General features: G+C 42.1%; 1 protein-coding gene and 1 pseudogene across 1 annotated transcript in view; one reads left to right on the top strand and one right to left on the bottom strand.

The window, feature by feature from the left end:
* Window positions 1-9238, top strand: part of SAP130 (Sin3A associated protein 130) — an 83353-nt gene extending 74115 nt beyond the window's left edge. Inside the window, 3 exon segments of the mRNA XM_006153677.3 lie at window positions 6042-6145; window positions 7936-8049; window positions 8308-9238. Of these exon segments, the coding sequence (XP_006153739.1) occupies window positions 6042-6145; window positions 7936-8049; window positions 8308-8466 (377 nt within the window). The 3' untranslated portion in view covers window positions 8467-9238.
* Window positions 9239-23067: 13829 nt separating this feature from the next.
* Window positions 23068-24573, bottom strand: LOC102498925 (40S ribosomal protein S3a-like; annotated as a pseudogene).
* Window positions 24574-26529: the final 1956 nt, after the last annotated feature.

Below are 26529 nucleotides of genomic sequence, written 5' to 3' on the forward strand. Positions count from 1 at the left end.
GGAAAGAGAAAACAGGCCCCCTGGTCCAGAACTTGAACGAACTTTGGTTAATGTGGGAGTCCAGCACCATAACCCACATACCACTTGCCAGCCCCATTTAGTGCATACTGGGCTCAGAGCTAAGATGTGAGAGCAGTATTGTGTTGCCATTTCACAGTGCATAACAGTTCTAGGATGCTAGAATTGACACATATCACAAACCTTTTTTCAAAAAAAGAAAAACTTACACTTCACATGTGTGTGGAGCTCTTACAATGGCCTAGAACTTGCCCTCAGTAGATGATTTATTGTTGTTGAACTAAGAATAACATTTTTTAATATTCAAGATAGAGCATGTATGTGCAATTAATTGAGAGAGAAAGGAGGAGGAAGAATGGGAGGAAGGAGAACCCTCCATGGGGTTTGGCCATGTCATACTCCCCTGTCTTCATTCCTCCAGCCCACGGGGTCTTGGGCACTTGCATAAGTGCCCGATGTGTTTCAGACACCCGGGGGGTGATTTCTCGCTTTCTGTCTGTCTCTCTCTGGCGAGCACACATGCCCTATAGCAAAAATATTTAATATTATAATTTGCTGTAGGACCCATGCACTTAACAGAAAGAGACAATGGGGGGGGGGAGAGTGAGATAGCAAGCTGCCAGGACTCAAACCTTGGTCTGCCCTGTTGGAGTCCAGTGCCCCAACCACTACACCATCTGCTGGTCCTCCACAGCTTTTATTTGGTTCTCTTTGATCATTTCTATTTATTGATAACTGTATGTCATGCATCTTCATCATCCTCCTACTTTTCTTCAGTCATGTTTTCGTTCAGTGCTTTGAACACATTTATTATACATATGTAGGCTTTGTTAAATTTGACATCTGGTCACTATCGCAGGCACTTTCTGTTGCCTGCTTTCTTTTCAGAAGAATGGGTTATATTTTCCTGTTTCTTGCATGCCTCATAATTTTATAAAACTGAGCAGCTTAGATAATGAATTGAAGCCACTCACAGTACTGGTCTCCCTACTCTTGGGCTTGCTTTTATTACTTGTTTGTGACTAGCTAGACAGAATGACCACGTTCTCCACAAGTTCTGTGTCTCTGATTTGCTCCCGGGGGAGGAGGGGCACTGCTTTGGGCCCGCCTACAGCTATCCTGAAAGGACAGTGGCTTTGGTAGGGTTCTCTTTCACTCTTACCCTGAACATACCCAACCTATAATGACACTTATTGCAGGCTATTTTTTCTAATGTTTTTAGCAATTCCCTGGAACACACATTTCTCTACAAAACTGAACAAATTAAAATTGTAATTCCTTGGGCAGATTAAATTCTGAGGCAGTGTTTTGTGGTGGTTCTGCTGTCAGAAGAGCTTCTCCCAGCTGTCATAATTTTTGTTCTCTCCAGCAAACCGACCTGCACATTTTCTAGGCCTATCTTCATTAGTACCAGAAACCTCCTCCCAGTGCCCTCACCATAACCCCCAGGTTTTCGTAGCAGACTTTCTCCACAAAATGAGTCAGTTCCTTTGGGAAGACTTAGACGTTACCTGCTTTTATAGCCTGTTTCTTACCGCAGGCAAAATCTCTGAACCTGGACTCTAGAGATAAGTGGGGACATGGTCAGCTTCTCTCTGAGTGACAGCCCTGCTTGAAGAGGTCAGCACAAGTGCAGGGAAAGAGGGATGTGGGTGCCTGGAGTGTACTAGCTCTCATCTAGCATGAAACCATGGCTTCACCAGTCACGAGAAGAGCTCTTGAGCTTCAGTACTCTCAGCATACCTCGTCTATAGTCCAAGTCTGTTCCTGGGTAGAAGAAGGAAAAGAGCCCCCACATCTCTCTTACACTCACCTAGGACTTAGCTTCACCAGCAGCAGGTACCTGGGGATGGCATGAGAAGCCCTCGTGTCCTATTCTTGTCAGAAAAAGCTGGGAGCTGAGGAGAGGGAGCCCTGTGTCAAGGGCCCTAGCAGGCCAGATGTATCCATGTCTTGCTGAACTGGAGGAGAGGGAGCAGTCTGGGTTCACATATCCACAGACTCACTTTTCTTAGCAAATTTTAGTACAGTTTCTTTTTTCTTTTTGAGAGAGGTTTTTGCTATAGGGCAGGGCACATGCGCTCACCAGAAAGACACAGAGAGATAGAAAGTGAGAAATCACCCCCAAGGGGAGATGGCCATGCCACAATCCCTTCTCCTCCATTCTCCTCTCAGGATCTTGGACACGCACGCACACGTGCCTGGTGTGAGTTTAAGCCACCAGGTCCGGTCTCAAACCACGGTCGACAACATGGGAGTCCAATGACATAGCTACTACGCCACCTGCTGGTCCCAAGTACATTTTCTTGAATAGATGTTTCTTCATTTACTATTTACCTTAAGACCATTTCCAGAGTTTGAATGGTGGCAACTTTAATTTTCATGAGTTTCACTAGGTCATCAAAGCACTGTCATGATACAAGTTAATCATCTCGCTTGCATTACTGAGATGCTCTAGAAGATAGTTAGGAAGTTCCATAAAAACGATTATTCCCTTAACCATATGACCTGCAAGTACTTGTGAGTGCTTATCCCAGAAAAGGAAAACAAGTCCATCCAAAACCATATGCACTCACTAGAGAGAGAGAGAGAAAGCACCCCCCCATAGGGTGTGGTCATACTGCAGTACCTTCTCTTTCATCTCTCCCTCAGGATTTTGGGTGTGCACACTCACTAGCATGATTTTTTTTTCAACCCACTGATTCCAGGACTCAAACTACATTACCAGCCAGGCGGCAGCCATCTTAACTACCAGACTATGAGCAGCTGTCACACAACTTGTTTTTATAGTAGCTGAAACAGCTCACACAACCATCAATAGGCAAGGGTTAAACAAAGTGTGGTACTAATAAAGAATGAAAAGAAATAACTCTTGATACATGCAACAATGTGGCTCTTAAAGACATTGGACTTAGTGGGAAAAAAGTCTCAAAAGGACACATACCACCCCACCCCACCCTGAAGAAAAGTACAAATATCATGTGATTCCATCTGCATAATGACATTCTCAGAGTGACAAAAATATGGAGATGGGTGTCATATTAAAGGATACCAGGGATTGGGGCAAGCAGGTGGTGTGGTGGTTAAGGGTGCTGGACTCCCACATGGCTGACTGTGATTGAAGTCCTGGACCTGGCAGCTTGCTTTCTCACCTTCTCTCTCTCTCTCTCTCTCTCTCTCTGTCCCTCTCTGGTCAAACTAAAAAAATAAATAAGTTTAAATAAAATAATTATTTTATTAAAAAAAAAAAAGGATACCAGGGATTAACGGTTGGAGAAAGGGGCAGTGTGAATATAAAGGGCAGCATGAGGGAGATTTGTGTGGTGACGGTCTATATTATGATTGCAGTTTTGGTGACTTGAATACACGTGTGTGAGAAAATGACAGAACCGTATTCACACTTTCAGTGCCAGCTTCTTGATTTGGTTTCATATTAATTATGTAAGATGTAACAACAGGGAAAGTGATTTTCTTTACTCTTACTTTTTTAAAATAATAACTTTATTGAGACATAATTCATATAGTATACAGTTCACCATTTTTTTTTTTTTAAATGTTTGCTGTAGGACATTTGAGCTCGCCAGAGAGACAGGGGAAATGAGAAAGCACTCCCCAAAGGGTATAGCCACACTATAATCCTTTCTCCTCCATTCACTTCTTGGGATTTGGGGCATGCACACGCATGCCTGGAGTGTTTTTCAAACCTCTGGGTCCCAACTCGAACCATGGTTTCATTTATGAGTACTGCATCCCTTTTGGTTACCAAATAATAATTCCATATTCAGGATATACCACATTTTATTTATCCTTTCATCACTTGGTGGATATTTGAGTTGTTCCCACGTCTGTTATGAATAATGCTACTGTGAACATTTGCATGCAAGTGTTTTTTTTTTTTTTTTGCAGATGTCTGTTTTCCTTTCTTTTAGCAATAGAATTTCAGGGTTGTATGGTAACTCTGTATATTATATTTTGAGAGCTGCCAAATTGTATTCCAGAACAGCTACACCATTTTACTTTCCTTCCAGCAGTTCATGAGGGTTCTGAGTTCCCACGTCCTCACCAACACGTTTTTATTGCAGCTATCCCAGTGCATATGAAGTGAAACCTTGCTGTAGTTTCTATTGCAATTCCCTAATAGTGATATCAAGTGACCCCATATGCTTACTAGCCATTAGTGTATTGGTCTTAGAGAAATATCTATTTAAATGCCCCTTTTAACTGCTTTGTCTTTTACTGAGTTCACTCTTGAAGTTATTAAGAATTACTCATACGTTTGAGATTCAAGTCCCTTATCAGTTCCATCTCTCTATCTTTGCAGCTTCCTGTGAGTCTATAATTTTTTCAAACTAAAAATTTCTTTTAAATGTTTATGAAATACAAAAGTATTTATAAAATTCTTTGAAATCTGAGGAAGGCTGGTAGACAGTTGTGATACTGTACTATGGTTGCACTTTGTGTTCCCACTGGGGGGGACGTTGCAGAAGAGTACATAAGATAAGATGTCTTTGTGCTGTTTCTTTTCTTTTTTGGAGAGATTGTTGCTATAGGGCAAGTGTGTTCACTGGAGAGCAGACAGAAAGCGAGAAATCACCTCCCTCCCCCAGGGGAAATGGCCACACCACAATCCTTTCTCCTCCACTTTCCTCTGGAGCTTTTGGGCACGCATGCACCCGGCATGAGTTTTAAGCCTCCGGATCTAGGACTCAAACCATGGTTGATTACGTGGTAGTCCAGCAATGTAACCCTTACGCCATCTGCTGGTCCCAGTGGTATGTTTCTTGCAGTCAGTGAACTATGGTGATACATGATAGTCACCCAATGTCCATAGTTTACACTAGGCTGTACTCTTGGAATTGTATAGTCTGTGGATTTAGACAGAGATATAGATAGGATTTTTTAAGATTAAAATAAACATTAAAATAATGTTTTAGTTTATAAAATAATTTTTAATTGTCCATGTAATATATGAGTACATTTTAAGTCCTAGTTATACAGTGATTTATACTTCACAGGTACAGCTAAGCTCACCTGTGACAAGCTCCTATTAATTCCAATCTGTCTGTCCCCAGTCTAGAGGATATATTTTGTACTTACTTTATTATATTACCAGTCACTGGGCTTTTCTACCTAAATTTGAAATCTAATTCACATTTAATTAATGTGATTTCCTCAGAATCTAGATAACACCAAAAGTCTTCTAAGACTTCATAACCAACCCTCCACGTGCTTGTAGGATCACACTTGAGTGAGGTTCCCAATAGCAAATGACCATTTTCCCTCTTTTAAGAAATTGGGATATTGGGACCAGCAGATGGCATAATGGATACATCACTGGACTCCCACGTAGTTGACCACAGTTCAGTCCTGGACCTGGCAGTCAAAAACTCATGCTGGGCACATGTGCTTGTATGCCCAAAATCCCGAGAGGAGAATGGAGGAGAAAGGATTGCAGTGTGGCACTCTCCCCTGGGGAGTGATTTCTCACTTTCTATCTCTCTGTCTTTCTCTGTCTCTCCAGCTAGCATATGCCCTCTATAACAAAACTCTCTCTTAAAAAAAAAAAAGGGAGGATGGAGGGAGAAAGGGGGCCAGCAGGTGGAATGGTGGCTAAGGGCACTAGATTCCCACATGGCCAAGCACGGTTTGAGTCCCAGACCTGACGGCTTGCTTTCTCACTTTCTCTCTCCCTCCCTCCCTCCTTCCCTCCCTCCCTTTCTGTCTTTCTGGTCAAATTAAACAAAGGTAAAAAAAAAAAAAAGAAATTGGAATATTAACTTGCTCTCTCTTAACTCACTAGATTAGCAGAGTATATCTTTAAAATATTGTCTTGGGGTGCATAAAAAGACAGAAATGTGCTCATGTTGTTGACCCTTCTTCCTAATGACTTAAATCCAGAGGATTTAAAGATATTTAAGTAAAGAAATTCTTGATAAAATACTGGCACTTAGGCTGATTGAACACAGATGATTTAGCTTTATAAAAATTGGAATATGCTTGTTTTTATTTTTTTGTGGTTGCAGAGGAAAAGAAAGCAATGCTGCAGGAAATAGCTAATCAGAAAGGAGTCTCCTGTCGTGCCCAAGGCTGGAAAGTCCACCTCTGTGCTGCCCAGTTACTACAGCTGGTAGGTGTAGTTCTAGAAGCCATTGCATCATGCTGCAGGTTGGGGTTATGCTAGACATATCCAAGTCCATAAGACATTTTCTTTGGAGTCATTCTGAAGCATTTCCAATGTGGGTCGTGGTACAGTTTTTGTATGTGCCATATATTATTAACTACTCTGTCACTTACATATGTTTATAATCTAAATATATCTTAGTTCTGGAACCCAGATCCAAAACATGGAACAACTGTGCCATAAAGCCTAAAATTAAGATTCAGTGTTATGTGTTGTTCTGACATCTGAAACGGGGTGCCTCAGATGACCTAGCCATAAAGCCCTTACCCCATCTTCTCCCACAGATAAAGTCCCCTGGCAAACAACCCTTCTTAACTGCAAGGGCCTACATAGTTTTTGCTTCTTGCCAAATAGCAGGCTTCATCTCCCTGCCAGCTTCTGATACTGCTCATAGAAGCCCACCACATTCTTCCTCAGGGAGCAGGGGCAACCCTCCATCTTGATACTACAAAGCCTGCTGCCAAGCACCTGCCTGTTCATTCTGCTCCTGAGTACAACTCATGTGACTCCACATGGTTTGTGGTGTCCACCTGCCCCAGGTTGTGAGTGTATGTGATACAGAAGCTGCTGTTGCTCTCATCTGTCCAGTGATAAATCTTTGCTCTGCCATTTTCCTAATGCCAGGGAGGAAAACGCCCCCATCACCTACTGGCAATCAAACCAGGACCTCATGAAGCCATACTTTGAAGTAGTAGCTATCTGAAGAACATTGGTGGGACCAGCAGGTGGCATAATGGCTACATCACTGGACTCCCATATAGTCAACCATGGTTCGAGTCCTGGATCCAGCAGCTTAAACTCATGCTGGACACGTGTGCGTGCCCAAGATCCCGAGAGGAGAATGGAGGAGAAGGGATTGTGCCATGGCCATCCCCCCTGGGGCGTGATTTCTTGCTTTCTGTCTCTCTGTCTCTCTCTGTCTTTCTGGCAAGTGCATGTGCCCTATAGCAAAAACCTCTCCAAGGGGGGGGGGGGGAAGGAGAGCATTGGCTATCATGAGTATCTAAAAAATGTAGAGTGCCTTGGCTTGTTTTCACTTAGCAGATGATCATCTTTCTGTGAAACTTGTTTTTCAGAGAATTTGCGAATTCAGGGGATGTATTTAAAAGTCTTCCTTCATAGGAGGCCCAGTTTCTATTCCCAGACCAACCTATACCCAGGCCAGGTGTGGTGGTATGGCATGAAGCTAACTGGGAGGCTGGGACAGGAATACAGTGACATGGCAAAACCCTGTAAAAAACATATCTGTCTCTGTCTCTACCATCTTTCTCTGTTATTTGAAAACAAAAATTACTGGGGACCAGCAAGTGGTATGGTTAAGGCACTAGATTCCCACATGACTGAAGACACTTCAAGACCTAGACCCAGTGGCTTGAAAATCCAAATTTTCTAGAAGAGAAGGGATTATAGTGTGGCCGTCTGTCCCCCTGACCCCACCTCGGGTGGGAGGGGATGATTTCTCACTTTACCTGTTTCTCTTCAGGGAATGCATGTGCTCTATGACAAAAACCTTTTTAAAAGTTATCCTTGAAGATAGACTGTGAATTTTAAAAAAATTATTTATCAACTTCCTTTACCCTTTGTTAATCTTAGTACCTTAGTCCTTGAGAGAAAGAATTTTATTACCCCAACAACTCTTGTGCCAGTTTACACAGGTGATACAAATGGGTTCATCTGCTAGATTGCCATAGAAAAGTATTCTAAGGTTTCAATATCCTCCTTCTTATGTATTGCAGACAAATCTGGAACATGATGTTTATGAAAGACTGACCAACCTACAAGAAGGGATTATCCCAAAGAAAAAAGCAGCGACTGATGATGATCTGCACCGAATAAATGAGCTCATACAGGTATGCGTGAGCCCTCTCCCTCTGGCTGTCCTCTTTATGAAAGTGTTTACTGTAACCTCCTGTTTCTATTTCCCTCCCTCCTCTACTGATATCTTCAGTGAAAACCTTTAATTTACTTCAGCCTGCTTACCAAGAAACACTAAGACATTTTCTCTGTGTGAAAACCTCAAAGTGGCCCCTGCCCAGAGGTGAGCAGTTCTTTAGGAGCCTTATGATCCTCAGAGTCACTGGTTGATGCTCTGATGTCTTCTGTTTCAGGGAAACATGCAGAGGTGTAAACTTGTGATGGATCAGATCAGTGAGGCCAGAGACTCCATGCTTAAAGTTTTAGATCATAAAGATCGTGTTCTGAAGCTTCTAAACAAGAATGGGACTGTCAAGAAAGTGTCAAAATTGAAGCGAAAAGAAAAAGTCTAAATCCAGAAGAATCAGGAACTTGGAAACAGAATTTATGAAGAATGATGGTTGGGGAGGGGGGAGGGTTCTGTTTATTTTCAAAGTGGAACATTGAAATAAAGGAAGTGTTCCTTAACTCCGTGTGAAAGCAGAGGGACCCATGGCATCCAGTGGCATGAAAGGATCAGAGCTGACTTGACATGGTGGGCCCCGTTCTTTGTTTCAGACGCATCCATGTTAATCCTGTTTTGTGCCGTAAGTGACTCCTGCAACATCAGTGGCCACAGTTGGAGGCAGCGACACAAATGGGTAGCTGGCGCTTTCAGCCTTCTGGTTTATAGGCTCTGTTTATCTGGTGGATTCCCACAGGACCCACGCTGAGCCTGGACTGAGAGTATCCACTCGGACCATCGGTTATCTCTACACTGAAAACAAAGCCTCTTGCCCTCACCCAGTCAGTTCTTCAGTCTGACCTTCAGATGCCCACATTGGCCTTTTACACAGTGCCACGGCACCACAAGAGCTGCCACATCTCACTCTAAAGGCTTTGAACTATCAGTTCTTGTCATTTTTTTAAAGAACCATTTCCAAGTGAAATTGTATATTGTCTGTCCTATGTGTGTCAGAGTCGGGTTTTGTGGAAGTTCAGAGCAGGCACCACCGTGAGATGCTCTGAGACCCCGTTCTGAAGTACGCCCTTGGCTATCTGTACTTCTGTAGCTGGTGTGATGCTGTTAATTGTATGTACCACACATCTCCAGATGCTAATAAAGGACTCAAAGAGGTTTTTGTACTTGAGCGGTTGGCGTCTTTTTCTAAAATGAATCAGTGCAGTACTGAGCATCACCGAAGTGTCTGCCCTGCTGTAGTTTCTCACACATTGTTAAGACTACTGGGTTAAGGATTGGTTATTCCACAGAGTTCCACTTAGCCCAGTAATTGAAGATCTTAACAGCACTGAAGTCTGTTGGTTCATGGCTTCTTAAATACAAGCTTATAGTTGCATGTTCTGCCAAACAAGGTTTTGCGGAGGACCAGCCCTCAGACCAGGCCAGGCAACAGAGTGGGGCCCAGGGACCGAAGAGGGGGAGGATAAATTATTCGTATCTGAGCTCTGCCATTACTTACTTCTTTTGTGAAATAGAGTAGGCATTAAATAAAGGGTACTGGGTTTGGCAGTTCCAGCCTCTTGGGACTCTTTCTGTTTGTTTTTGCTGAAGAGAACAAAACTTATGGGGATGTGTGTTTGGGGAAGGGTGCTTCAGGGAGAACCAAACTATTCCATCTGCATTCCCCCATCCCACTAGTACTGGCGCTTGGAGAGAGGAGAGGGAGATCACTTGATCAGTCACCAGCACTTTCATGTGTGTGCGTTCCCAGGATCCCAAGAGGAGAATGGAGGAGAAGGGATTGTGGCATGGCCATCCCCCCTCCCCCCCCCCGCCACCCCTCCAGGCAGTGATTTCTCACTTTCTGTCCTGTCTCTCTGGCAAGCACCCATGCCCTAAAGCAAAAATCTCTCTCAAAAAAATTTACATTAGAGTAAAATTTATTCTGGTGTACAGTTCTTTAAGCTTTGATAAATGCACTGAGATGTGTAACCACCAATAGAATCAAGATACAGAACAGTTCATTTAGACTTGCCCCACCAAATTCATTCCTACTATGTTATAGTCAAAATCAGTATCCTGCATTTAACCCCTGGCAATTACTGACTCGTTCTTTGTCCTTACAGTTTTGTCTGTTGAGAGCAGTCATAAAAGTGGAATTGTACATTGTGAAACTTTTTAAGAGTGACTTTTGCTAAAAATCTTTCATTTAGATTTGTCCATGTTGTTGGGTGTTAACAGAAGTTCTTATTTCTGACTTGTACTTCATTGTGTGTGTGTACAATTTTTTATTTACGTATTCCTCAATTGTAGGACATTTGGGCTCGTTCTAGTTTTGGTGATTATGAGTAAGGCTAGTATAAACATGAAAAAAAAATTACAAGCTTATTTTATGGCCCAGTACAGATAAATTGGTCAGATTGTGTGACTATTGAGGCTGAGGTGCAAGGATGGGTAGACCTTCCCCAGGTTGTTCTTGCTTCCTTCAGACCACCCTGAGTGGCAAGGTGGCCCAGGCTTCCTTTGAGCACAATATCACCATCTCTCCCTTCTATCTGGTCTCTAAGTGCCAGGCCAGGAAAGATCATCTTAGAGGGCAAGACCTCATCACCCTCCTTCCCCAGGACCTGTGTTTCCACCTATCTTTTTGCCCTAACCTGAACAGATTTGAGACAAGGAGTGTGTGCTATTTCTGCTCAGGCCCTTGGGACCCACGCCCTGGCTCCTCTGAGATAACCTTCTTCACATTGTAATGGTAAACTTTAATCCGATATGTGATTGGGATATCGCAGACTTTGGCCTTCCTGGGGTTAGGCCACACAAGGCCTGTATAGTCTAAGCTGAGAAAAGTGCTACAGTGATGAAGGCTCTCCACCAGCATGTTTTATTGGCATGTGGTTAAGCCCAACTTTAAGGGCTTTTACCAGGGCCAGCAGGTGGCATGATGGTTAAGGCACTAGACTCCCACATGGCTGACTGTGATTCAAGTCCTGGACCCAGTGGCTTGAAAATCACACCCAGTGTGTGTGCATGCATGCCCAAAATTACAGGAGGATGGAGGAAAAGGGTGACCATCTCCCCCTGCGGGGTAATTTCTCATGTTCCTTCTCACTATCTCACTCTAGTGAACACATTAGCTCTATGGCAAAACTTAAAAGAAAGAAGGGGGGGGAAGGGTAAAGGCAACTGGATCCACATGGCCAACTGTTAGGTATGAGTACCAAACACAACAGCTAGTAGAGAAGGTGGGCACATATGTGGGTGCCTGGCCAAAATCCTAACAGGATGAAGAAATGGAGAAGGGATTGTGGCATGGCCATTCCCCATGAGGGGTGCTTTCTTGCTTTCCCTCTCTCTGTCTCTTTCTTCCTCCAGTGAGTGCACTTGCCCTCTATCAGATTTTTTTTTTTTAAGGTTATAGCCAGTTGTTCACTAGGTGCCAGGGAAGTATGATTTAGAATAATGTTCCTTTGTACTTCTCATCTGTACGCAGTTGCCCCAGTGGTCACGTGGTCTGCTAATGGAGGGCAGGCTCTGGTATTTGGGATTCTGTGTTACAGGCATGTTCTCTAAAAGTGTTATCACCATTTGAACAAAATGTAATCATTGGTTTTCATAAGAAGCTTGTCAGTAAAAGCCTTGAAGTCAGTGCAGGTTAGATCAATAGCGTTGTCACTATTTCTTTGCCTTATGAGTACAACACAGTCCGAAGTTGGGAGAGGCAGGGGTGATGAATCTTGCCTATGAACCCCATGGTTTTTGAAAATAGCTTTATTGAAGAGGAGTAGTTGACATACAATCAACTAAATTTTTTTTTATTTTAGAGAGAGAGGTTTTTCGCTATAAGGTGCGTGCGCTCGCCAGACAGAGAGAGACATAGAGACAGAAAACGAGAAATCACCCCCCAGGGGGGATGGTCATGCCACAATCCCTTCCCCTCCATTCTCCTCTCAGGATCTTGGGCACGCACGCACACACGCCCGGCGTGAGTTTTAAGCCACCAGGTCCGGGACGCGAACCACGGTCAACTACGTGGGAGTCCAGTGACATAGCCATTACGCTAACTGCTGGTTCCCTCAACTAAACATTTTAAAGCCTACTATTTGATAAGTTTTGACACATGAACCATGAAACTATCCCTATAATCCGCACAATCAAGATATTGAACATAGCCCCACTCGACTTTCTTGTGTCTGATTTCTTACCGCCTGCCCTTAGCCTTCTCCCCATCCCCAAGCAGACATTTATCTGCTTTCTGTTATTCTAGATTAGTTTGCACTTTCTAGAATTGTAAATGAGTTCAGTCATACCATGTGTACTTTCTCGGTGGAGGGAGTCTGGCTTCTCTTACTTGGCATAGTGGAAATTCATGCTGAGTTTTATTCATGATGCTTGTTTCCGTAGTTCATTGCTTTTTATTGCTGAGTGGATTTGCATTATATGGATATTTAACAAGTTTTTTTATTCACCACTAGGAAGACATTTGGATTATTAGGTTTTGAAGATTACAGATAAAATTCTTGTACATTTGCGTCATATGAATGAGCAAATGCAAATAAAACTTTTTTTTCCCCCATAGGGTACATGCACTCTAAGGAGAGAGACAGAAAGTGAGAAATCACCCTCCAGGGAGGATGACCATACTGCAATCCCTTCTCCATTCTCTTGGTATTTTGGGCATGCTCACACGTATGCCCAGCATATTTTCAAGTCGCTGGGTCTGTGACTTGAACAGCAAAATTGGCCATGTGGGATCCAGTGCCTTCACCATGATGAGGGCCACCTGTTGGCCCTCATGCAACTTTTTTATTGGTGATTTTATGTTAAGTTGTGTTCACTAGGATTTATGACCAGGAGATAGTACTAAAAAGTCCAGAGGCCATATCACTCTTACTCCTGAAAGGCTAGCCCCATAGCATAGCAGTTATGTACTATGCACAGGAAGCTGGATCCCACATGGCTAACTGAGGTTCAAGTCCCTGCTCTGGCAGCTTGAAGTACCTGCTGGGACCATGTGCACATGTGCCCCGAGTCATGGCAGGAGGAAGAATGGAAGGAAAAAGGATTGATGTGACCTGACCCCATTGAGAGAGTTTTTATCTTCTCTACGCTCCCACCCCATTGCATTCACTCATGCTCTCTACCATGAAGGGAATATATTTGAAATAAGATGTGGATTTGATTTCTGTTCTTTACAGTGGAAAAGCAAAGAAATATAAATCTGGAAAAAAGTTTTAACCCATCTCGCTGGTCTAGAAAATTTTTCATGCTATTTTTTAAAACCTATTTCAAATGACCATTAAATAGAAAATGCTTTATAAGATTTTCATCTTCAGCAACTTTATCATAGAAATGATAATAATTTTAAGTTTGAAAAGGTATCTAGAGGGACCAGCAGTTGGCGTAATGGCTATGTCATTGGACTCTCATGTAGTCAACTGTGGGTCGAGTCCTGGACCTGGTGACTGAGATTTATGCAAGGCACATGTGTGTGTGTGCTCAAGATCCCGAGAGGAGAATGGAGAAGAGATCGTGGTGTGGCCATCCCCCCAGGGGGTAATTTCTCACTTTCTGTCTCTCTCTGTCTTTCTGGCGAGCGCACACACCCTATAGCAAAAACCTCTATTAAAAAAAAAAAAAAGATGTCTAGAGGTTGTATAGTCCAATCCAACATGTGATGTAATGGAAACCTCCAAAAAGATGTATATCTTCCCCTTTTTTATTGTAATATACCACATGGATACAAAAAACTACTATATGAAGCAAACGTGTACATTCATAAGTTCTCAAAAGAACAACTTTAGGGTCCTGCAGATGGCATAGTGGTTATGTTACTGGAGTCCCACATGGCCAACCGCAGTTCGAGTCCCAGACCTGGTCTGATGGCTTGAAACATGCCGGGCATGTGTGTGTGTGAGTTCAAGATCCCAGGAGGAAAATGGAAAAGGGATTGCAGTGTGGCCATCCCCCAGGGGGTGATTTCTCATTTTCCCTCTCACTGTCTCTGCCTTGTCCCCACCTTCCCACCAACCAGTGCACATGCCCTAAGGCAAAAACCCTCTTTAAGAAAAAAAAAACTTCAAAACTACCATCAAGATTAAAAAAAGAGAGACCAGCAGGTGGTGTGGTGGTTAAGGTGCTGGACACTCCCACATGGCTGACTGCGGTTCAAGTCCTGGACCTGGTGGCTTGTTTTTTTCCTTTCTCTCTCTTTCTCTGTCTCCTCTGGTCAAATTAAAAAATAAATGAATGAATGAATAAAATAATTCTAAAAAAAAAAAGAAAAAAAAAGATTAAAAAAAGAAAAAAAACCTTGTCAGTGACCTCAGACACCCTGCAAGTGCTGCATCCCTGATATACTCTCTGCTCCAAACAAATTACCACCATTTTCACTTGCTTTCAAGTAACTATCTTACTGTGGGATGTATATAAAGTGTCCAGATCCTAAATGTGCAGTTTTGTGTATTTTGACAAATACACACTCAAACTAATGCCCAGATAAAGATCTGTAACTTTTCATAACCCCAGATAGAGTGCTTCTTTGCTACTGGTACACCTCTGCCCCACACCCTAAAAGGTAAATATATAGATCTACCATCTATTAATGTAAATTGGTTTTGTCTCTTTAATTTCACCTAAGTAGATTCATACACTTCATACTTATTGTGTCTGATTTTTTTACTCAACATAATTTGAGATTCATTCATTTATTGTGTGTATCACTAAGTTCCTGTTTAAGATGGTATTCTGTCGTGTGACTATGCAACAGCATTGTTTATTCATTTCCCTATTGAAGCATATCTTGGTTGATTCCAGTTTGGGGCTATTATGAATAAAGCTGCTATAAATATGTGTGTGCAGGTTTTTGTGTGGAAATAACTTTTCAATTCAGTTGGGTTAAAACCTAAGAGTGATTGCCAGAACACAAGGTAAAACTGCCGACTGTCTTGCAATGTGACATTCAAATCCCCACCAGTAGTGAATGCGAGTTCCTGTTTCTCCACTTCCTCCCTGGCTTTGGTGTGTCAGCGTTTCGGATTTTAGCTGATCTCATAGATGCATAGTGGTATCTCCTTGTCGTTTTCGTTTGTAGTTCTCTGATGATAAACGGTATTGAGCATCTTTTCATATGACAGTTTGCCATCTTTAGTATCTTCTTGGATGAGGTATCTGTTCAGATTTTGACCTATGTTTTAATAGGTTGTTTTCAGGACCAGTAGATGGTGTAATGGTTACATCACTGGACTCCCACATAGTTGACCACAGTTCAAGTCCCGAACCTGGCAGCTTAAAAACTGACATTGGGCATGTGTGCGTGCGTGCCCAAAATCCCAAGAGGAGAAGGGAATGTGGTGTGGCCATTACCACCTGGGAGGATGAGTTCTCACTTTCTGAGTGTCTCTGTCTCTCTGGCAAGCACACCTGCCCTATAGCAAAAAATCTCTCAAAAAAAAAAAAAAAAACCTTGGGTTTCAAAAGTACTTGGTAGGGGCTGGCAGATGGCATGGTGGTTGAGGTGCTGGACTCCCACATGGCTAACTATGGTTCAAGTACCGGACCTGGTGGCTTGCTTTCTCACTTTTCCTTTCTCTCTTTGGTCAAATATAATAATAATAATAAGGGACCAGCAGTTGGCATAATGGCTATGTTGCTGGACTCCCATATAGTAGACTGCAGTTTGAGTCCCGGACCTGGTGGCTTCAACTCACGCTGGATATGTGTGCATGTGTGCCCAAGATCCCGAGAAGGGGAATGGAGGAGAAGGGATTGTGGCGTGACCATCTCCCCTGGGAGGTGATTTCTTGCTTTCTGTCTCTCTGTGTGTCTCTGTCTTCCTGGCGACCACATGTGCTCTATAGCAAAAACCTCCCCCCACCAAAAAAATAATAATAACAAATGGAATTAAATAAATAATTCTTTTTTTAAAAAAAAAGTCCTTTGTATATTTTGGATACAAGTCCTTTATCAGATAATATTTTGCAAATATTTTCTTGCACTCTGTAGCTTATCTTTTCATTCTCTTAACAGTGCCTTTTTAAGAATATATTAATTTTGGGGACCAGTAGGTGGCATGGTGGTTAAAGCGCTGGAAACTCCCACATGGCTGAACACAGTTCGAGTATTGGACCTGGTGGCTTGCTTTCTCACTTTCCATGTCTCTCTCTCTCTCAGTCTGGCTTTCTCTGGTCAAATTAAAATAAGTGAATTAATAAATAGAAATAAATAATTTTTAAAAAGAATATATTAATTTTAATAAAACATAACATCAGTTTTTTCTTTCATGAATCATGTGGCCTTATACCCAAAGACTCATTATCAAATCGATTCATCTAGATTTCTTTTTTCTTTTACAAATGATACAGTATTATGTTTTACATTTAAGCATACGATCCATTTTTGAGTTGATTTTTGTAAGAGTTGTAAGATCTGTCCTGATACTAGTATTTTTGGTGGGGAAAGGATGCATGAACCTCCAGTTGTATTCTGGCACCATCTCTCTATTTCTCTTTAGAGTGATTTTTGCTGCAGGGCACGTGTGCTTGCTGGAGAGAGAGAGAGCCAGAAAACCAGAAATCAACCCTCCCCCCTCAGGGGAGATGGCCATGCTGCAATCCCTTCTCCATTCTCCTCTTGGGATTTTGGGCACACATAGCCTGGTGTGAGGTTTAAGCCACTGGGTCTGGGACTCGAACTGTGATTGACTACAAGGGAGTCCAGTGATGTAACCATTACACCATCTGCTGGTTCCCCAGCACCATCTCTTGATCGACTTACCTTCCTCTGTCAAAGATCAGTTGACTGTATTTATAATAGTCTAGTTCAAGATCTCACTGTTCTGTTCCATTGATACCTTTGTTTTTCTTTTTCCTTCTATTTTTTTCTATTTTTAGCATATCTTTTTTTTTTCAAAAAATTATTACTTAATTTTCTTTATTATTATTCAGTTTGACCAGAGAGAGAAGTAGAATGATAAAGTAAGTCTCCAGGTCTAGGACTTGAACTGCAGTCAGGAGTCCAGCGCCTCAACCACTGTCTCAGTGGACTTCCTAATGCTAATTTCCCTTGTCATTTTTTAAAATAATTTTTATTAAGTTTATTATTATAATTTAATTTGACCAAAGAGAGGAAGTGAGAAAATAAGCTGCTAGATCCAGGACTCAAACCACAGTCAGTCATGTGGAAGTCAAGCACCTTAACCACCAAGTCACCTGCTGACTCCCCATCTCTTCTCATTTCTTATTTTACTCATTGCCTAAGACTTTAACATCCATATTTGTGAATTTTTCAGTATTCCTGTGTTATTCATTCTTAGTTTTATTCTCTTGTAATTAGAAAAGATACTGTATAGGAGATGGCTACTGAACTTGAGCTGTGAAATACTGCTTTCATTGACTAAAATGAAGATTTTCTGCTGAGACTTTTCCGTCCAGATTCATTTCGAGTGGGAGAAGCACAAACCCAGGCCCATCATGAGATGGCTACTGAACTTGAGCTGTGAGATATTGCTTTCATTCGCTAAAAATTAAGATTTTCTGCTGAAACATCTCCCTCCAAATTCACTTAATCAGAAAGATCAGACCACAACAGAAGATAGATGAACTAAATAAATGATAATGGACTGATGAAATAGAATTTTATGAACTTTTTTTTTTTTAAGAATTATTTAGCTTTATTTATTTATTTAAATTTGACCAGAGAGAGAGAGAGAAAGTGAGAAAGCAAGCTGCCAGGTCCAGGACTCGAACCACAGTCAGCCATGTGGGAGTCCAGCACCCTTAACCATCACACCACCTGCTGGTCCCTGCAAGGAAAGTTTTTTGTTTTTTGTTTTTTTGAGAGGTTTTTTCACTATAGGGCGCGTGCGCTCACCAGACAGACAGACAGAGACATAGAGACAGAAAGCGAGAAATCACCCCCCAGGGGGGATGATCATGCCACAATCCCTTCTCCTCCTTTCTCCTCTCGGGATCTTGGGCACGCACGCACACACGCCTGGTGTGAGTTTAAACCACCGGGTCCGAGACTCGAACCGCAGTCAACTACGTGGGAGTCCAGCGACATAGTCATTATGCTAACTGCTGATTCCCGAATTTTATGACTTTTGACTAAAACATTGCTGATTTTCTTCTAGGCTTTGTTTTCCGGTTTTAAGGATTTTTGTCCTGTCTTGAGCTGCCCATAGGTTCAAGTACCTACTATTTGAACAGAATCCTAACCTGTTTCCTGACTTTAAGTTTTAAGCAAAGTTTCTTAGCATTTCTTTTGAGTTATTAAAGCTAAAACTGCTTTTCTTGAAATTAAAAAATATATTTAAAAATACCTATTTAATAACTGTAGTAAGCTATATAACATCAGCTAGGTGCTACTTCATAGTATATTCATTCTACTCAGAGTGTCACGCCTAAAGTCAGACATGTATTCACTGATATGTACATATCAGCTGAACTTGCTATTGAAAGTATTTATTTATTTATTTATTTATTTGGAGAGGTTTTTGCCATAAGGCATGTGCGCTCACCAGGAAGACATAGAGAGAAAGAGAGACAGAAAGTGAGAAATCATCCCCCGGGGGGATAGCCACACCGCAATCCCTTCTCCTCCATTCTCTTCTTGGGACCTTGGGCACACACACACATGTGCCCGGTGTGAGGTTAAGCTGGGTCCAGGACTCGAACTGCGGTCAACTACATGGGAGTCCAGCGACATAGCCATTACACTAACTGCTGGTCCCAAAGTAGTTAGATTATTTAAGAAATTTTGTGAATCAATAAAATGTGTGGAAAAAAATAAGTAATTCAAAAAAATGATTTCAGCCTTTTCAAATTTATTGAAGTTTGTTCTGTGGCTTAACACTTGGTCTATCTAGGAGAGTGTTCTGTATGCATGTGCAGAGAGTGTATATTCTGCTGTTGCTGAGTGTTCCATGTTGCTGAGTGTTCCATGTCTAAATTGTTTTATAATACTGTTCAGGTTTTCTGTTTAATTTTCTTTTTTGAGAAGCTTTTCTATAGGGCACATGCACTCACCAGAAAGACACAGAGAAACAGAAAGCGAGAAATCACCCCCCAGGAGAGACGGCCACACCTGAATCCCTTCTCCTCCATTCTCCTCTCTGGTGGTTGAGGTCCTGGATTCCCACATGGCCGACCATGGTTCAAGTCCCAAACCTCGCCCTTTCCCTTTCTCTCTGTCTTCCTCTCTCTGGTCAAAATTTAAGAAGAATAAATTTAAAAATTATATATATATATATATATACACACACACACACACACACACACACACACACACACTTTAGCTCTTCTTGGTTATTATTTACAAGGGATATATTTTTCCATCCTTTTATTTTCGGCCAATTTGTTTATATCTAAAGTGAGTCTCTTGCAGACAGTTTATAGGTGAGTTGTTCTGTTTTGTTTCTTTTTTTCATTAATCCAATCTGCCAAGCTTTGTCATTTTTCATTTTTTTAAAGAAGTATTTTGGGAACCAGCAGTTAGCGTAATGGCTATGTCGCTGGACTCCCACATAGTCGACCGCAGTTCGCGTCCTGAACCCGGTGGCTTAAAACTCATGCAGGGCATTTGTGCGTTCGTGTCCAAGATCCTGAGAGGAGAATGGAGGAGAAGAGATTGCAGCATGACCATTCCCCCCTGGGGGGTCATTTCTCGCTTTCTGTCTCTATGTCTCTCTCTGTCTGTCTGGCGAGCGCAAGCGCCCTATAGCCAAAAAAAAAAAAAGTCTCCAAAAAAAGAGTGTCATCCAGGGATATTATACTGGTTTTCTGTTGTCTGGCAATTAAAAAGAAAGGACAATGTTAGAATGATCTGTGCTAGAGTTAGGGAAAGTGAGAATGCAAACTGCCAGGTCCAGGACTCAAACTACAATTGGCTATCTGGGAGTCTAGCACCCTTAACCACCATGCCACCTGCAGACCCCAAATTTTTTATATTTTGCTCTGGGGCACAGGTACTCACTGGAAAGAGAGAGAAAAGGAAAGCGAGAAAGAAAGCACCCCCCACCCCAGGAAGGATGACCACACCACAGTCTTTTCTCCATTCTCCTCTTGGAATGTTGGCCATGCACACACACGCAACCCGTGTGTTCCATGTGTTTTTCTTTTTTCTTTTTTTGAGAGATTTTTGCTATAGGGCGCGTGCGCTCGCCAGACAGAGAGAGAGAGACAGAGAGACAGAAAGCAGGAAATCACCCCTCAGGGGGGATGGCCACGCCTCAATCCCTTCTCCTCCATTCTCCTCTCGGGATCTTGGGCACGCACGCACACGCGCCCGGCGTGAGTTTAAGCCACCGGGTCCGGGACTCGAACCACAGTCAGCTACATGGGAGTCCAACGACATAGCCATTACACTAACTGCTGGTCCCATCCCGTGTGTTTTTCAAGCTGCCGGTCCAAGACTCAAACAGCACAGGTAGCCATGGAGGATCTAGCTGCCTTAACCACTAGGACACCAGCCGACCCACCAATCTCTGGATTTTAATAGAGGTGTTTAACCCACCTATTGCATGTTTGCATAGAAAAATACAGCATGACTTTCCCTACAACCAACTATATTGAATGTGATTACTGGTAAAGAAGGATGTACTTCTGCCATCTAACTATTTGTTTTCTGTGGTTCTGTGCTTATTGTTACTGCTTTTTTAAATACATTGTTGATTTTTTGTAATATACAATTTTTATTCTTTTTTTCTGTATATTTTTAAGTTATTTTTATAGGAAGTTACCCTAGGGTTTATAAATTTATCTTAAGCTTATGATAGTATACTTTGAATAATACTAAGTAGTTTCCATAGTATGTATAAAATAAAATGTATTGAAGGTGATTGGTTTGGACTAAGCTCCTGAACCAGGGCATTAAGAGGCAGAGCCTTTAGGAGATGATTAGGTTATGATGGCAGATCCCTCATGAATAGGGTTAATGCCCTTATAAGAGAGACCCCAGCACACCCCCTTACCTTTTCCATGTCTGGACACAACAAGAAGGTGCCCTCTATGAATCCAGAAATGAGTCATTACCAGACACTGAATCTACCAGCACCTGGACCTTGAATTTCCCAGTCTCCAGAACTGTGAGAAATAAACTTCTGTTATTTATAAGCCATCCAGTCTATGGTATTTTATTATAGCAGCCCCAATGACTAAAAACAGTGACAATAATGTTCTTTTTCTCCTATAGTTTATTTGTTAAGGAGTTCATTCTTTTCTTTTCCTTTTGTTTGCCCGAGTGCATTTGTGCTTGCCAAAGGTAGGCAGAGACAGAGGGGGAGAGACAGAAAGCGCCCCCCATAGGACATGGCCACACAGCAATTCCTTCTCCACTTCTCCAGTCCGTTGGGATTTGGGGCATGCACACACACACGTGCGCAATATATCTTCAAGCCACTCAGGCAGGTTTTAACCACACAGTTGGCCAGGTGATTCAAGTCCCTTATCCACCAAGTCCACAGGGTCAGCCTGGAACTCAGGTGTTTAACTTGTAGAGTCTTACAACAGTCTGTTTTCTGCTCTTCTATTTAATAGCATATTTCAATGTGTTTCTCTGCTCTCTGATCCAGAAGCTTGGTTAGATTCAGGTCTGATTTTTATTTTGGCAACACTACCTGATACTGTGTTTGTTCATCATTATGGTCCCCTTAATGCTGATTTTAGCCATCACTGACAATGCTCAGTGCCTCCTATTAATAATGTGACTCTTGGAACGAGCAGATGGCATAATGGTTACATCGCTGAACCCCACATAGTGGACGGTGGTTCAAGTCCTAGACTTGGTGGCTTAAATTCACTCCTGGCATGTGTGAATCCATGCCCAAGTTCCCAAGAAGAGAATGGAGGAGATGGAATTGTGGCATGGCCACTCCTGCAGGGGGTGATTTCTCACTTTCTGTCTCTCTGTCTTTGTCTCTGTGGTGAGTGCACACTCCCTACAGCAAAAATCTCTCTAAAAAAATTTTTTTAAAAATAATAATGTGACTCTTTTCCCTTTTATTCATTATCTGGAATACTTTCATAAAGAGACATTTCCTTTCCAGCATTGGTGCTGCATTTTTACAGTTCATATAGAAAAAGACAACATAAATGCCTGACACCAACCCAGTTTTTGCCAGTTTTCACAAAGAGGAATTTATTTTTCATTATCATACATATTTGACCAGTTTTTCTTTTCAGTATCATTATGAATTTGAACATACGTCGTGTGACTCCATCAGTTACCTGAACTCAGGTTCATATTGCCCATCTTTGGCCAGGAAGAGCCAAAGGTTAGCTCTCTATCTGGTATGGCAAGGTATTCTAGACACCTCTTAAATATTTCCTACCTCTGGAATCAGTCATTTCTCCAGGAATCCTGGCTTCATTTACTGAGATGTGGTGATTTAACACCATATCCTGGGCAGCAAGGCATGCTCATTGCAATGGGGTTTGAAATTGTTTCTAGGATTTTCATAGTGAACAGATACATAAACACAAGCACATTTAAGTAATGTTTGTCAAGTCTGTCTACTATAAATTTTACTTTCCCCTTTCCATAATCTCTTTGAAACAAGTCACTAAGAAGAGCCCACATTTAGGGATGAAGAATTAAGCTCTACCTCCTTGAAGGGTCTTCCCCCTTTTCTTTCCTTTTTTTTTTTTTTTTTTTTTTAAGATTGTTACTGTAGGATGTGTGCATCTGATGGAAAGAGCCCGAGAGAGGAAAAGTGAGAAATCACACCCCTGGCGGGATGGTCATACCGCAGTTCCTTCTCCTCCATTCTCTTCTCAGGATGTTGAGTACACACGTATGCATGCATGCCTGGTGTGGTTTCCAAGCCTCTGGATCCAGACTCAAACCACAGTTGGCCATGTGGAGTCCAGCACCTTAACCACTATGCCACCTGCTGGCCCCTTTCCCTTCATTTTTGTTCGTTCATTCGTTCTTCTTCTTCTTCTTCTTTTTTTTTTTTTTTGGCACAAGTAAGACTTTTTATTTGTCACTATTAAAAGTCTGAATTTTAATCAGATTATTGAACTGGTGGTTCATATTCATCAGCTTGTTCAACTTTGGCACCCGTCTCATCCCCAGAAGCTTTTCCCGAGCTACTACCTTTACCATGAAGTTCCATGAGTTTTTCCAATTCGAACTTGGGCTTCTTCAGCATTTTCACTTTTCTGATGAAGACATTATGGAGAGGATAGATGGACTGACAAGCCTTTTCTATGTCTTTTCCAATGTTGTCTGGAGTCAGTTTATTGACCACTTCTTTCAAGTCATTTGTCAGCACTTCCTGGGTCATGGTTTCCATCATCTTCTTCCGGATTTGGTGGATCTGCTGATACTGAGCATAAGAGATCTTCTGTATCTGATTGTTGCAAGTTTATTAAATCCAACACAGAAGAGATGAAGCAAATAACCATCAGTAGTCTTGACATCAACATGAGCTTCAATCATGGTCTGCCATTTTTTGACCATGGAACATTTTATCATGGGCTCACTCATGCCATGGAAGTTAGGCAATTTTTGCCCTGAACATCCTCAGTAATTAGTTTGAATTTCTTAAATGCAACTTCATCATCTGCAAGGCTTATTCAAACACATGGCCTATAAGGCTGTCAGATACAATTTTGGTTCCTTGAGTCCTGGTGACCAGTGTTTTCCCAATATTTCTTATGTTGAACATAGCAGGTGCTTTCATGTCATACCAATCTTTTTTAGAAAATGGATCAACCAGAACCAGCAGATGGTGTAATGGCTAAGTCACTGGACTCCCATATAGTAGACCACGGTTCGAGTCCCGGACCCAGTGGCTTAAATTCATGCCGGGCGTGTATGCATGCATGCCCAAGATCCCAAGAGGAGAATGGAAGAGAAGGGATTGTGGCATGGCCATCCTCCCAGGAGGAGATTTCTCACTTTCTGTCTCTCTGTCTCTGTCTTTCTGGAGAGCACGTGAACTCTATAGCAAAAACCTTTCCAAAAGTAAACAACAAAGAAAGAAAATGGATCAACCACTTCCTTCTTGGCTCCCTTTTTACCACCTTTCTTAAGGCACTTATTCTTGCCAACTGCCACGGTGCTACTCAGAGAACCAAAAGGGCTTCTTTTTTTTTTTTTTTTAAGTTTTGTTGTTGTTTTTGTTTGTTTGTTTGTTTGTTTTTGTCATAGGGCATGTGTGCTCGCCAGAGAGACAGAAACAGAGAGAAGGAAAGTGAGAAATCACCCCCAAAGGCGGGTGGCCATGCCACAATCCTTTCTCTATTTTGCTCTGGGGATCCTGGGCACACATGTACATGTGCCTGGTGTGATTCTCAAATCACCTGGGCTGAGACTTGAGGGAATCCAGTGCATTAACCACCATGCCACCTGCTGGCCCCTCTCCCTTCATTTCCTAAGTAGTTGGCCTATATCTACAGTGTACTGCATATTGTCATTATATACTCTTCCTTTAACTCTCCATTAATATTAATTCTAGAATAAGTGTATATTAAATAACCCCCACCCATCCTTACAGCAATGGCTCCTTAGTCATTTTAATTGCTGAAAATTTGTTCTCTAGTAGATTGCTTAAGGGCTTCTGTAATAGGCATGATGGTTTAAGCAACTGGATCCTATATAGCTGACTTCACAGTTTGACTCCCAGACATGTGGCTTGAAAAATATGCCAGGCACATGTGCCTGTGTGCCCTAAATACCAGATCTCAAGCAGAGAATGGGGAAGAAGGGATTGAAGTATGACCATCCCCCTGGAGACTGATTTCTCACTTTCACTGTGTCTTCCTTTCTCTCTGTCTCTTTCTGACAAATGCACATATCCAATAGCAAACTAAAACAACAAATAAATAAAAGATCTCCTATAGTTATTTTATGTCAGTAGCGGTTTATCTATAACAAGTGTACTTGAAATTCAAGGGTTTTTTTTTAAACAATTATTTATTTTATTTTTTTATTTATTCATTCATTTCTTTCTTAATTTGACCAGAGAGAGACAGAGGGTGAGAGTGAGAGAGAAAGGAAGTGAGATAGCAAGCCACCAGATTCAGGACTCGAACCCTGGTCAGCCATGTGGGAGTGTCCAGTGCCTTAACCACCACGCCACCTGCTGGTCCCATGAAATTCAGTTTTTAATAAAATTCTTCCAATGAAATTATTGATTCACATATAGTTTACCATTTTATTTTATAATGAGTAAATGCAAACCTTATTAAGAAAGTATATAAATACATATACTTTTATTCAAACTGACATGGTAGTGTTTTTTTGTTTGTTTGTTTTGTTTGTTTTTTTTGAGAGGTTTTTGCTATAGGGCACGTGTGCTCGCCAGACAGAGAGAGACAGAGAGACAGAAAGCGAGAAATCACCCCCCACACACAGGGGGGATGGTCACGCCGCAATCCCTTCTCCTCCATTCTCCTCTCGGGATCTTGGGCACGCACGCACACGTGCCCGGCATGAGTTTTAAGCCACCGGGTCCGGGACACGAACCGCGGTTGACTACGTGTGAGTCCAGCAACATAGCCATTACGCTAACTGCTGGTTGCCGACACGGCAGTGTTTTCAAAGCCTCATTTATAAACGAGTTCTTTCCATTTTAGTGGCATGGGACTGGTGTTTCTGAGATACCCGTGGGGATTCGTGGGCAACAGTTGCTGCAGCTATTCTATTCAGGGTATGAACCACACCTGCCTTTTTTCCCTCCTTATAGCTGTCCATATTCCCATGGTTAGTTTTTCATGCTGTGTAACAAGTCACCACAAATTGAGTGGACTAAGACAACGTACATTTAGGGTTTTCATTGCCATGCTTCACGAGCCCAGCATGGATTAGCTGGTCAGGATCTGACAAGGCTACCACCATGGTGGTAACCAGCCACAGCTGGGATCGCCTCTGAGGCTGTCTTCCTCCCCATTCACATGGTCTTTGGCAGAATTCATTTCCTGTCTAACTCATGGCAGCTTGCTTCTTCAAGACCTGCAGGAAAGCTGCTTTTTGGCTACATAGTTCTTTCAAGGTAGGACTCTTTATGGTTTTACTCGGTTAGGTGAGCCCCACCCAGGATGATCTCCCTTTAAATTGACTTAAGGTCAACTGATTAGGGACATTAATTACACTTGAAAATTATGTTCAGATTTGACACAGAGTAAACCTAATCATGGATGAGAAATCCTATCAAATTCGTAATTCCTACCCACACCCAAGAGGAAGATATTATAAAGTTCGTATACATCAGCAGGCAGGAAACATGGGGGCCATCTAAGGTAGGCCATCTTTGCCTACCTTAAGTGGATTGAAGAGTTTGTTTTGTTTGATTTAAGGCTTATTTATTGAGAGAAAGGGACCTACCACTCCACAACTGTCACCTCATCCCAGCCAGGATTATGAGTCTATCACCCTGTACCACCACAGCTAAGTCTGTTTATTAAAGCATCAAAAATCATTGTATTTGGGGGTAGACCTCATAGCCTAGTGGTTAAGGGAGCTACATCCT

The sequence above is a fragment of the Tupaia chinensis genome, unplaced genomic scaffold, assembly GCF_000334495.1.
Source record: "Tupaia chinensis unplaced genomic scaffold, TupChi_1.0 Scaffold000386_1, whole genome shotgun sequence".
NCBI lineage: Eukaryota > Metazoa > Chordata > Mammalia > Scandentia > Tupaiidae > Tupaia > Tupaia belangeri.